This window comes from Balaenoptera physalus (assembly GCF_965194825.1).
Source record: "Balaenoptera physalus genome assembly, chromosome: 14".
Lineage (NCBI taxonomy): Eukaryota > Metazoa > Chordata > Mammalia > Artiodactyla > Balaenopteridae > Balaenoptera > Balaenoptera physalus.
Window position 1 is genome coordinate 55322222 of NC_138893.1, and position 13610 is coordinate 55335831.

Here is a 13610-nt window from a genome sequence, read left to right on the forward strand (position 1 = left end):
CCAAGGTGCTAAGTTCCAAATGCCAAATGTGCCTGGGAGGTTCAGAAAGAGGTTGCCCACCACTGCATTCAGTGCCTCTTAAGGGGAACCTAGAGTCCTTCCCCCTAACCCCCGCCTTATTACTCTCCAGGGAAATCCATCCTCTATTGGCACAAAGCACAGTTCATATTGAGAAATGTGCAGTAGGAGAAAGAGGAAACTGAAAAAGAATAATGCCCATGATACATTTTATAAAAACAGTTTGAAGAAGTTACCTTTAACTCAGAAGAAGAGAGATACCCCAATAAACGTTGATAACCCCTCTCCCCCAGAACTTCAGGATATAGACCTTGTCATGCAGCTACTGAAATGTCTGTACTGCAGTGATCTGACTGACAGGGCCAGGAAAGGAACGCGTTCTCTTGGGATTTAGGAAGAGGTAGTTCTGCACATCAGCTAAATGGGCAAAATCACAAGCTGCTGTTGTGATGAAGTGTTATTACGAGGCGTGTTCTCTAGACTTTGCATTCCCAGAAGAAAGGGTCCTATAGCTTAAACAAGCTCTGATGAGTGTTTTCTTGCAATGAAGAGATGGAAAAATTGCTTTGAACCTGGTGGCAGCAAGGGAAGGTGTTCATGTGTATACAACTCTGTCCCTTTCCCTGTAAAGTCTGAAGCCCTTTTTCTGTGTTGTGCTGTTTTGTTGAGGTGGTTTCAGAGCTTAGGGGGATTTTCCTTAAGGATTTAGGGTAAGGCTGACATTGAAGAGAGCCGGAGGGTAACAGTCATTGCTGCCAGCTAGAGAGACAAAGGACGAATAAAACCACAGCTCTGCCCTTCTCCGGGCACAATACAGACAGTGCTCAGTAAGACATTTGCGCCTGTCTGTGAAAAGAAACAGGAGGAAGCATTTGATGGACAGAATTCTTTGTGATAACAAGGTGAAAAACTCACAATGGATGTCCATCTGGCCACAGAGCAGACTCCTTTTTGTCACTGTCACTGAGATACAAGATTCTACCTATCGAAGCCTGGCCTGCTATGATGAGGGAAGGTGACATTCCATTTCAGGAGTATAAACCCTAGCATCCAACATGGAAGGTTTTGTGATAGAATTCTTGCCTACCACATAGGAAGCAGATTTTACTTTGCTGGTTTAGCAGTTCAGAGGGTGAGCAGCTTGTTTCCTGAATAACGCTGGCTCACAGGTCCTTGGGTCTTTATCCCTGTTTTTTGGCTTATGTGTTTCAACTATGGGAATGATGGATTTGCTGAAGTCAGATTCACACACTGGGTAGGGAGCTTTGCTCCATTTGCATCTGTCCATTCCCATTGCTACAGAAACAACTCACGTGTCCCAGCTCAGGGAATGCCAGTCCTGGCATTTTTCCATGCAAGTGGCTTATTATTAACATTGATGATAATGGCATTTCAGAAAACAAGAGCCTGTCAGTCCTGGAAGGGACATTAGTGGTCATCTGGGCAATTCCCTTGTTTTATCCAGGAAAGGACTGCCACGGGGCAGTGGCTTGCCTCAGGCCACATAGCCAGTTACCTCGTACCAGAGGCAGAGCTGGAAACCAGGGCTCTGCCGTGCTTCACAAAGCACTTTCTCACGTCTTTTCTCATTTAATCTTTACCACAACTTACCTGAGCTCTGGAAATCCCACAGCCATTTGACGAGTTATTGCTTTATTACTGGTAGACCCTGGAGAAGAATAGAAAAATGGGCCCACCATCCTTTGGGGCTAGGTGTCACTTAAGGCATTTAATCACCTGCTGGGAGAAGACTAATGCTTTATTGAGAATGCTCAGAATGATCAGTTCTAATCAATGCTTTCCTGCGAAGAATATTAATCCCAGGAAGGTATGATTGGTTATGGAGTAAGAAAACACATTAAAATTCTCTTCCATAGGGTCCTTTCGGTAGGCAGTGAGGACATTTAGTTAAATGGAGTGTTGTTTAATTATTTTAAAAGGCCTTTAAAAATAGAAATAGATGACTATTTCCTTAATTTAGGAGAGAATATTTATTCTAAACCCAGGTACCATTATTCTTAGTTTATCTCCTATATTTATAGTCTACCTCATTCCCTTAAACTCCGTTTCATTTCACCTAAGGGAGAAATAGTTAAGTAGGAAGTACAAGGTAAGTGATGCCTTCTGTCAGTCACATAAATAGCTTTTGGTGCGTGTGCTGAGGCCTCCTAACAATTGTACTCGGAGGAAGGGTTGGCTGGCCTAGGAGAAGGGGTGCCACGTTTTCTGAAATGGGTATCTCTACTCTCTTGAGCATAAAGTGGCAGGAATAGGAAGCACAAAGATGACCTGCTTGCCATAGAACCACACAGTAAAAGCCCACAGCAGTTTTAATAGCCTGATGTGAGCAGGAGGAATCAGCCAGCCCTGGTCCCACTATGGGAACTCATCACTGCCTGAGCGAGGGAAGGATAGCACTTCCAGCCTCCCACCGTGCTCCATGCGCGTGAATGCTCCGGACGGACCCCCTGGATGCCCTGGCCTTGGCCGCCTTGTATCAGGAGGCAGGAGGCTTTTGGCTGAGCCGGGAGATAGTCTGCAGACAGCGTAACCGTATGGGACCCAGCATTCCCCGCATCCCAGTGCTCCCCCGGTTTCTCCCTGCAGCGCTGTCTCCTCCCTACACAGAGCGCACATGGGTGGTCACAGTGGGAACCCTGCAGTTGCGGCCATAAAGCCCCTCCAACATCTGTTTCCTCCCTATTGACCCAGCACCTTTTTCCTTAGTTGTTTTTGTTGGCAGTTTTCCAATACCCTGGACCAGATGATTCACAGCCCATTTTATGCAATTTCATGGCAGAAACTTTTAGCGGACCAGAGACGACTTAAGCGTGAGCAAGAAGAAGCCGATATTGCAGCTCGACGCCACACGGGCGTCATTCCGACGCACCATCAGTTTATCACTAATGAGCGCTTTGGGGACCTCCTCAATATAGACGATACAGCAAAAAGGAAATCTGGGTCAGAGGTCTGTTTTGGTCACCTCGATCTGCTGCTTGACCCAAAGCAATATTTGCCTTCCCTCGGCATTGCCCTCTGTAGGCCAGATTACCTCTCCAAACAGCATCTGTCATCCTGGCTTCCCTTAGGCTTGCTTTGGCTCTTCTCTGGCTGGTCGGTGGACATGATTCCCATTATGTCCTGTGCTCTGTATGTCCAAGCATGCCTGGCTGCGGGACCGGGATCTGCTGGCGCACATCCTGAATGCATGCCTTAGAGCATCGGCTGCCTTCATGAGTCTGGTCTTCTCCATCTGCATTTTATCATGAGACTGTGTTGCCTGTGCACTTTGCTTAGAAACCTATACCTTAGTTCATATGCATAAGTAGCTATGGTGTGGACAATTACGAGGTTCTTCTTTGAAGAGATGGTTTAGTGAAACTTGTATTACATGCAGTACTGCCACTTGGTATCCTACGATGATTTAATTGACTGAAGTGTTCAGTAGAGCTGAAGCCTCACTGAGGAATTTTGAAAGCCAAACCGTTTTGCAGTTAGGGTAAGCCACGGAGGGTAAGAGCTCTCTGAGAGAGATTTCCTTTGTTGCCTTAATTTTGACATTTCTCAGCTGAAATTATGAAACTTAACATTATACAAGGAACAAAGAAGTACAAGCCTTTGAAGTGATTTTATCCAGGCCTTGGCCTCCTGCGTGAAGGTCAACATATTGAAATTCTTGTGCTGGCCAAATGCTGCATCTTGCATCAGCGTTTGTTTTGCCACGTGATCCTTAAGTAGCCCTGCTGAAGATTAGCTCCTTTCAGGGAAGCCTGTGTGTCTGGGGCTTGGGGAGGATTGGGGAAATGGGGCAGTGACACCAAAGTATATACAGTTGTATAATCGTTCAGTGTAATAGCCAATTAAATATTCATGTCTCTATCTTTTGAGTGACAGAGGCACCACTGGCTGTTCATCAAATGGTTTGGGTTTTGTTTTCTTTTTTAAAGAAATAGAAGGTGACTGTAACAAAGAGAGAAAAGGGGGAACCAGACTAGAAGATGAAAAGCTGGGGAGGGGAAAGAGACTCTAAGGTGATAGAGAAAAATAAAGTGTAATAAGGAGGAGGCAGAAATTAGCAGGAGTTACTGAGATGCAAGTGAAGGACAACCGCCAGCCCTCAGCATTCCAGCTCCTCACTACCACCCTGTTCTGCAGGCTCTAGTGATGGGTTATCCTCATTCCCAGGCCTACCTGGTTGTGAGTGATGGAGAAGATGGGAACATGCAAAGGCACCCTAGGGCTGCCTACCCCACGTGTAGATAATACATGCAAATGAAATGCAACCAGGGCACAATAACCATGGACAGAGGCAGACAAACTCTGCCTAACCTGCCTTGCCTCCCTTCTAGAGCAGAGGTTCTCAAACTTAAGTGTGTCACAATCCCCTAGATGCTTGTTAAAATACAGGTTGCTGGGCTCCATCCACCAAGTTTCTGATTCTGGGGCGGAGCCTGAGAATTTCTGAGCAGTTCAGGGACCACATTTTGAGAATCACTGCCCTAGATGTCGACTGACAGACATGGGACAATGAAGACCAATGAGTCCCATGTGCACCAGGCTATGTAGATGTACTTCTGTACCATTCAGTAGAATTTGGATGACCACTAATTTGCCCAGGACCCTGTGAGGGGATAGAAACAAGACTCCGACTGTGCCCTTGGGAAGCTGGCAGTCTAGTGGAAGAGGCACCCTCGGAACAGTTACCTCTGTTGTAGGAAGTAACAAAATGCCTTGAGAACCAGAGGAGGAAAAGATAGATTCAGCCTCAGGAGGATGGAGGAAGATAAAGAAGGAGATGATGCTTTGTACAGGCAATATGACTCATACAATATGTCTTAAGAGTTCAGTGGAATCAGTGTTTCTCAGTCTTGAATAATGTATGGATTCCCTTTGATGAAAAAAAATTTTCACCAACCCGATTGGGTTGACCTAAGCCAATTTACAAATTAAATAGTAAACTGTACACCTGTACAATTTTTATTTGATAATTATAAATTTAATTGAGAACTGATTAATATTCATGTCTCTATCTTTTGAGTGACAGAGGCACCACTGGCTGTTCATCAAATGGTTGGGTTTCATTAATTTAACTGATGGTTGATATAATTTTGCCTGAACTCAGTTGCTGCTCAGAGTGTGAATATCGTGCTATTTTGGTATAAATTTTTTTAAAGTTCATACAGCTTTACAGCTGGCTGTCAACCAGCCCCCCCACCCCCCCCCCCACTTTTTTAAATTGGAATCACTGAAATTTTTGTGCTTAAAACGTTGGTCATTTGGCCTTCTCTTGTGAACTTGTCATTTATCACTAACTCCACATTTGTTCTTATTTGCTTACAACTGTTGAATTATGCTCTTTGGTCACAGGCAGGCATTGAAATCTGTGACATCGATTATAAGGTCGTCATTCAGTTGACTTCTAATATGTATGGTAGATAGATGGAAACATCACATGAAAATGCACAATTAAAAAAAATTCCTGTGGAGAATTCATGGCCTTAAAGAAGATCCCTACAAGACCCCAGCTTGAGGAACCTGGAAATATGGGGCATTTCACTAAGGGATCAGGATCTAAAACTAAGCTTGATGAAGCTTCTAAAAACCATTTTTTTCCTCACATAGAGTCTCCCATTTTTCCCCTCTGCTTTGCCCATGCCTTCTAATATTGAAGAGGAAGTATGTAATTTAATTTTCATCACATTGTTTCCCTATACCAGAAAGTTATAACAGTTGAAAAGGTTGGAGCTGCTCATGGCTGGGGCAGCATTATACTGGCAGCCGTAAACAGCTTGCTCTCATGATTTCTCCCCTCTATCTGTCTTTTTTTAAAAAAAATTCCCCACTTTTAATGGTGGGAAAGAAGGATGTACAAATAAACATGGTAAGTAAAAGGGAACCTTTTGCTCTCTTTGTTGGAATTGGAGATGAAGAAATTCCAGACAGAGAAAGGGTGTCTAGACAAGGTGCAGCAAGTAGATTTGCCTGACTGGGACAGGAAAAGTGTCATAGGAGATAAAGGCAGTTAGGTATGAGTGGGGAGAAATGACCCAAAGGCCTTAACCCACCTCAGGAATTGAGAGTTGATCTGAGGGACAGTTGAGAGACTGGGCCAACTTCAAAGCAAGGAAGAGATGTGATGGAGGTATTTGAGGAATGTTATTTGTGCTCCTGAGTGACAGTAGATTAGAGTGGAGAGAACTGAAGTCAAAGGAAGCTTTGTGCCTGTGGGAACTAGAGGTCAGACCTGAGTGGGGTTGTGGAAGGGACGGAGGGAGGGTTGGCGTGACTTCATGACAGGCTCGATGAGAAAGTGGAGATGGGGGCTGTGGGTGACTTCCAGGCTTGGGGGAGTCTAGGAGGAGAGGGCTACCTAACAAGAATGGAAGCCTTGAAGGAAGAGCGTGAGCTCAGGGCTCGCTTTATCTGGCTTTTTGGATGATTTCACAGACCTTGAGGAATATGTGGAGTTGGAGGTGATGTGAGAAGTCATTCAGGGTTCATTTACTTGCAGGTCATAATTTAAGTCAGGCAAAGAGAACATGTTCCCCAAAGACTAAGACAGTAGATACGGAATGTCTCAGGACTGCTGGCTGGGTTTTTTGTTTGTTTGTTTTTTAAATAGTGTTGTCAGCCTTAGGGACCAGCATTTCCGCTTTAGGACTTTTCTAACCATCTCTTCCCCAAATCTGCCCCTCCGTAGGGAGATCCTCACACGTGGCATAGCTGACAGAACATCCGTGTAGTGTGCTCTGCTAAGGTCAGACAGGTAGATTTCTGCCCAGATTTTGACACCAGAGTAAACTGGTTAGGGTGGATTTTTCTGCTTTGCTTTCCGGAAACTTGTAAACGTGTGTCCTTTTCATTATACATAAATTGTGATTTTAACTTGTCATTGTTTCCTGTGTTTAGATGAGACCTGCCAGAGCCAAGTTTGACTTTAAAGCTCAGACACTAAAGTAAGTGCCACCAGTCATATTCATTTATTTTAACTGCCTCTTTGAAACACAGAAGTTCACTCATAGAGAAGAGTGGGAGAAAATAACAACAATAAGAAACAGTAGTTTTTAGATTTTACTATGTGCAAGCACCATTCAAAGTACTTTACGTATGTTAACTCATTCAGCCCTCATTGGAACCCTGTGGGGTTGGTGCTATTGTTATTTCCCTTGTAGTAATGGGGAAACCAAGGTTCTGCAAGGTTAAGGAACTTGCCCAAGCTGGTCAGTGATGGAGTCGGGATTCAAATCCAGGTAGCCTGGTGCCAGAGCCTGGGCTCTCACCTCTGTGCTGCCACCTCCTATGTAGGGACTCAGTTTGCTTCATTAAGTGGTGGCTTGATCCGACTTTCTCTACGGAAGGAACCAGAACCAGTCTCTAGGAAGGTAACTTTGCCAGTTTTGCTGCAACATCCCAAGAGATTAAAGGCTCATGTGAACCCACAGGAGACCAGCATTTCTCTAAGTATGTTCCTCAGAGTGCTGGCTCTGTAAATATTTCTCAAATAGTGTTCCATCGCAGAAATGAGTCTGGGAACCACTGCATCCTATGTCTGTACCTCCTGCCCCTCCTTGAAGAGAGACTTTGCTATTGACAATTAACGGCTCTCTAGAAGTTTTTCAATAAAGAAACCTAATTAGCTGATTTAGCCAATGTTACCTAAATTTAGATGACCAGAAAACCTTTCTACTTTCCGTAGAATGAAATTTGAGAGATGACTGGGTTCCTAGAGGACCTTGCTCACTTCATATCTAATTATGGATTAAAATGGGCTGTGAGTTTTCACTGGCAGCAGTGAACTGCAGCCATCCTGCTGCCCTGGTGATGAAAGGGGAAGGAAAGCCCTCCATCCTTGGACGCTGGGAAATGCCGTGTGGAGGCTGCTCAGCTGTGGTTCCGATCTCCTGCAACACAAGATGAGTGACTAGCCTACTGTTTCCAGAACTAGGCACAAATCTGGTGCATTTGGCTTTGCTTGTAATTACTCTAGTGCTTTAGCTTGTCACCTAATGAGAGGTGGTGGCATCATGTGCTGGGTTGATTATGGGCTCTAGAGTCAGGAAGTCCTGGGTTTGAATCCCGACTGTGCCACTTATTGCCTCTGATCATGGGCAAATCACCAACCTCTCCACCTCAAATTTCCGCATCTGTAAAATGGGCATAAAAATGCCTCCCTTGCAGGGCAGCCAAGGTAATACTTGTAAGATGTGTTGCATAGTGTAGCAAAAGTGTCCCCCTCCTTTTTTTAAACCAGAGACCTCTGGTTATAAAATATATATATATTTATGTAAATTAATTTTTTAGTTTAATCAAGAAGTAACTTTTCCTCTTTTTTCTTTTTTTTTTAAATTAATTAATTTATTTTATTTTATTTTATTTTTTGGCTGTGTTGGGTCTTCGTTTCTGTGCAAGGGCTTTCTCTAGTTGCGGCAAGCGGGGGCCACTCTTCATCGCGGTGCGTGGGCCTCTCACTATCGTGGCCTCTCTTGTTGCGGAGCACAGGCTCCAGACGCACAGTCTCAGTAGTTGTGGCTCACGGGCCTAGTTGCTCCGCGGCATGTGGGATCTTCCCAGACCACGGCTCGAACCCGTGTCCCCTGCATTGGCAGGCAGATTCTCAACCACTGTGCCACCAGGGAAGCCCCTCTTTTTTCTTTGAATTGAGAAAGTTCCATGTAATCATTGAATGGTACTGTGATATTACATTTAGCTAGATTTCATTTAAAAATCCTCGCAAATAGAACAGGTGAGAAGGCTAAGATAGACAGAACTCATCACCGTTTACCAGCGTTGCTCATGCTGGGGACAGGGCTCCTTCCTCCTGACCCAGTGCTTTCATTGTACCACGTTGCCTCCCAAGAAAAGTTAATAAAACTTTTTAAAGAGAAAACAAAAGATCCATAGACTTGAATATTTTAAACATCTCCAGTCACTGGGTTCTGTTTTCCTCCCTAGTATGTTACTCAGAAAAGTGTTCTGTGGGAGCGCTTGTTTCAACCAAGTTAAACAGGTTTCTGCCCCACAGGACTTTCTCCAAGCTTCCACTGTGCTAATGTACATGGTGACACTCCAGAAAAGATCTAAAGTGCATCATATTATTGTTTCCCAAACCTTGTTACTACCAGACCTTGCCATGTGCCTAAGTGACCTGCGAGTCACTTAGGGTGGCAGAGTTTGGAGCCTGCAGATCTCCAGCAGGGGTGGATATTCTGAGGGTTCTGCTCATCTGTGTGTCCATAGTTGAGAGTAAATAGAGGGGAGGATTCAGAACTCCCCCAGGGAGGGCTATGGCAAGAATTTGGCCAAAGACCTTCTTTCTTCCAGAGATAAATGTCCCAGATCCCCTTCACAGGCCTCTTTAGGGTTAGAATCTGCCTACCAGTGCAAGACCCACACAGGCTGCCTTGTTCTCTCATCCAGCACAGCGCTGACTTTGTGTGAGGTTTTCCAGATGTGCCCCTTTGTTTGGCCAGCACCCCTCACGTACCGTGGGACTTCCTGGCACACTGCAAAGCAGGCACACCCCCTCCAAACTGCAGTCAGAGTCCTGTCTTTCCATGCGGTTGGTTTGAGGCAAATGGAAAAGATCTAGGTCATTTTTTCTTCTTTTTTGGCGGCGTTGGGTCTTTGTTGCTGCACGTGGGCTTTCTCTAGTTGCGGCGAGCGGGGGCTACTCTTCGTTGCGGTGCGCGGGCTTCTCCTTGCAGTGGCTTCTCTTGTTGCAGAGCACGGGCTCTAGGCGCGCGGGCTTCAGTAGTTGTGGCACAAGAGCTCAGTAGTTGTGGCTTGCGGGTTCTAGAGCGTAGCCTCAGTAGTTATGACGCACAGGCTTAGTTGCTCCATGGCATGTGGGATCTTCCTGGACCAGGGCTCGAACCTGTGTCCCCTGCATTGGCAGGCAGATTCTTAACCACTGTGCCACCAGGGAAGCCCCATTTTTGTTTTTTTTTAATGCAAGAAAATTTCAAGGTACAGTTTTTGTGTTGCTTAAAATTTATCTTTCTCTCTCAGTTTTTAAAATGGAGTCCTGGTTAGCGGTTAACATATTATTGAGGCAAACAAAGGGATGTATATGGAAAAGTTGAAAAGGGGCATGAAGAACATTTGAAGGAAAATCCACTTTTCTTTCCAAGATCCTTTTTCCATGTTGAAAAGAAAGTGAATTAACATTTACTGAGTGTTAACTATGTAACAGGCACCATGCTAGGTGTTTTATTTGTAGTTTGTTGCTGAATTCTCCAACAACTCTGAGTTAGCTCCTATTTTCAGATAAAGAAAGTATCTCAGAGAGATTAAATATCTTGCCCAAGGTACCAGAGCTGGTAAGTGGTATAACTGGGTTTTGAACCCAGATCTGCCTAATATCAGAGCATTTCTACTGCATGATGATGGATGGATGGATGGATGGATGGATGGATGAATGGGTAATGAAATGAATGGTGGATGGATGGCTAAACAGATAGAATGATAAAAGGACATCAGTATGTCACAAACAATTTGAGGGTAATTTAAATGTCATGGGTAATGAAGGCATGCATTTCTAGGGCATAGAAGAGGGTAGTGAAAGTATCTAGAAGGAAACATTTTTCATTAATGAACAGCAGCTAAGACTGCTGGGTGCATCACTGTGTGTTGCATAAATATTCTGAGCATAAGACAGCATTGACAAAAAATACATTGGGGAAACCACAACAAACTAATAAGGTGTCTGAGCACTTTCAAGTGGTTGTCAGTTTGAAAGTTAACCTCCATCCCACAAGACTGGAAAAATGCCAAATATGCTGCAGTTTCCTGAATAGTGGGGTTCTCGCATCCACATATGGCGCCGCCTCTTCTGTAACTTGTCCCCTTTGACCTCACTCGAAGTCTCCTTTTGCTAAAACATGGGGCATCTTAATCTTACACACATCGGGACATCTGGTAAGATGCTGTGACCCTCTGTCCACAGGGAGCTTCCTCTGCAGAAGGGAGACGTCGTGTACATTTATAAGCAGATCGATCAGAACTGGTATGAAGGAGAGCACCACGGCCGGGTGGGGATCTTCCCCCGCACCTACATCGAGGTACTCTGGCTCTTTCTCTTTCTAAGGAAAAGCCTGGTCATGCCCAAAGCACAGTTCATTTAACGTGTGTTTTGTTTCCTCCTTTCATTTCTCTGCTTTCTTCTCTTTTCCATTCTCCTTCGCCTCTTTTTTCCTTTCTCAGCTTCTTCCTCCTGCTGAGAAGGCTCAGCCCAAAAAGCTGGCACCAGTGCAGGTTCTGGAATATGGCGAAGCTGTCGCCAAGTTTAACTTTAATGGTGATACCCAAGTAGAGATGTCCTTCAGAAAGGTAAGCTGCCCTCTCATCCCACGCCAGGGGGCCCCGCTGGGTGGCGCTGTCATCGCGGGGATGGGGCACTGCAGCGGTGGCCATTGTGGTGAGGCTGTCGTGCCCCATCAAGGATTGCGCTGAGGGCAGTTGGAGGATTTCTGCCATGAAGTATTAAAAAAACAAGCCCTACACTGAGTTCACTAATGAAAGGTCCATGATTTCTGGAATCACAGACCTACCTCTTTTATAAACCGTATTCAGTGTTTATCGAGCACCTAGTAATGTGAGAAGTGCTGTGTTGGTAACTAGGTGGTACAACATTAATGTGGAGAAAAGGAAGTCCAGGAGAAGTCTGAGAAACTTTGAAGCCAAGAGTCATAGGTTATCAGCTGTGTGGCTTTGGGGGAGTTAAGTAATTGTTCAGAGCTGCGATTTTTCATATGTAAAATGAAGACAAATGGCCCTCTTCCAGAGCTGCTGTGAGAGGATTTAATGAAACAGCCTCAGTGAAGCCCCCAGTGTGACACGTGGCATCTAGTTGGGGCTCACTGAGCAGGAGACGACAGTGTTGTCATTGCCTTCAAGGCGCTCATGCTTATTTTGAACAGAGTTAAGCTGTGCAGAGACACTGCCCTTCCCACGAATTCAGACGCTCTCTTTACATGCCAAAATTCTCTACTGGCTGAAGGTATTCAAGTTACTAATTTTACTGAGGATTGAGGGAAGTGAGCTTATGCCTTGGGAAAAAATGAGCCAGCTTATAGAAAAGAGAAACAGTGGAAGCAACCTAATTGCCCTACATCAGGAGACCAATAATTAGACCATTATATGTGTGTACAATAGAACATCCTGCAGTGGGCCATTAAGCTGTGCACCGCCAGGAAAAACGTAGAATTCTATTTCTTGATAAAGAAGGAGGTTCACTGTATGTTATTGAGTATAACAAAGCAAGTTGGAAAGGGGAATAGAGTGCATATTCAGTTTTCATAAGAAAAAAGTATGTGCAAGTCTAATTCACATGGAATTATCTACACCAAAATATTAACCGTGGTTACCCCCAAGTGATAATATTATGGTAATGATTATTTTCTGCCTCATGTTTATGTTTTAATTTTTCTGTAATAATACAGGAAAAAAATTACATAAAAAAAGAAAAAGAACCCCAAAAACCTTTACCTTAGAGAAGAAGATTGGATATCTGTCTATTTTGCATTAGATGAGTCAAAAGTACTACATTTGCCTGTTAGCTTGAGAGAATGAGTCTGACCTTCTCCTTTACCAAAATATGTAAAGACCAAGCTTAACAGCCTCCAGGTATCTCTAGTGCTGTTAACATCTCCATCCCAGTGATAACTAATTCCATCCAGGTCTAGCAAAGAAGGTTCTTCTGAACAAAGAATGTAATAAATAATGCAGGAGAGCACAAGGTACAGGCAGGGGCCTCAGACGTGCCAAGGCCTGCTAGGACAAGGAGCCTTGCCTTTCTGTGTCTTGCAGGGCGAGAGAATCACACTGCTTCGACAGGTGGACGAGAACTGGTACGAAGGGAGGATCCCAGGGACATCCCGGCAAGGCATCTTCCCCATCACCTATGTGGACGTGATCAAACGGCCGTTGGTGAAAAACCCCGTGGATTACATCGACCTGCCTTTCTCCTCCTCCCCAAGTCGTAGTGCCACTGCAAGCCCTCAGGTACCTAAGCTTCTCGCCACTGGTTTTCACACTCAGCACGACAAACCTCAGTGCTAATAATAGCACACAGCCCCTCTAGGGTGGTTCTGCAACACTGTGATTAAGAACCATCTGCAGCAGTGCAGAGTATACACACCAGGGTTTGTTTTCACGTGTACAAATGGCATTTTTCAAGAACTTGGTGGGAGAAATATTATCTTGGGGAAAAGGAAGTGCTTAAGGTGATTGCTCTGGGGATAAGATGATTCGGGAGAGAGAAATAAGCACCATTATCAGTTGGTCCAAAACTGTTCTGGGAGCATCCCTTCCTGGGTGAAGCTGGTTGTCTGGATACCACCACGGTCCCATACATACCATGGCCAGTATGGTTCTCTTAGTCATCTTACTGGTCAGGATTGGCCTGTAGAAGACAAAGATTGACAGAGAGAATTTCATGTGCTCATCCTCAGACATATAGACTGGATTCAGAGTATTCTTTGCAATCAAGAACCGGGTTGGAAAAGGAACTTACAGTGTCTCTGTCTATACTGGGCTGAAAAGAAGTAGATTTATAGGCATAATAAGATCTTTGCTTCCCTGAACATTAATTG

At 44.6% G+C, this 13610-nt stretch overlaps 1 protein-coding gene across 50 annotated transcripts in view; it reads left to right on the forward strand.

The window, feature by feature from the left end:
* The window catches only part of SORBS1 (sorbin and SH3 domain containing 1), a 243276-nt gene that overhangs the window by 206378 nt on the left and 23288 nt on the right, over positions 1-13610 (forward strand). For all 50 annotated transcript variants that reach the window (XM_082423545.1, XM_082423591.1, XM_082423594.1 and 47 more), the window contains 5 exons: positions 2819-2986; positions 6928-6974; positions 10964-11078; positions 11221-11346; positions 12826-13020. In XM_082423545.1, the coding sequence (XP_082279671.1) occupies positions 2819-2986; positions 6928-6974; positions 10964-11078; positions 11221-11346; positions 12826-13020 (651 nt within the window). The remainder of the gene's footprint in view (positions 1-2818; positions 2987-6927; positions 6975-10963; positions 11079-11220; positions 11347-12825; positions 13021-13610) is intronic.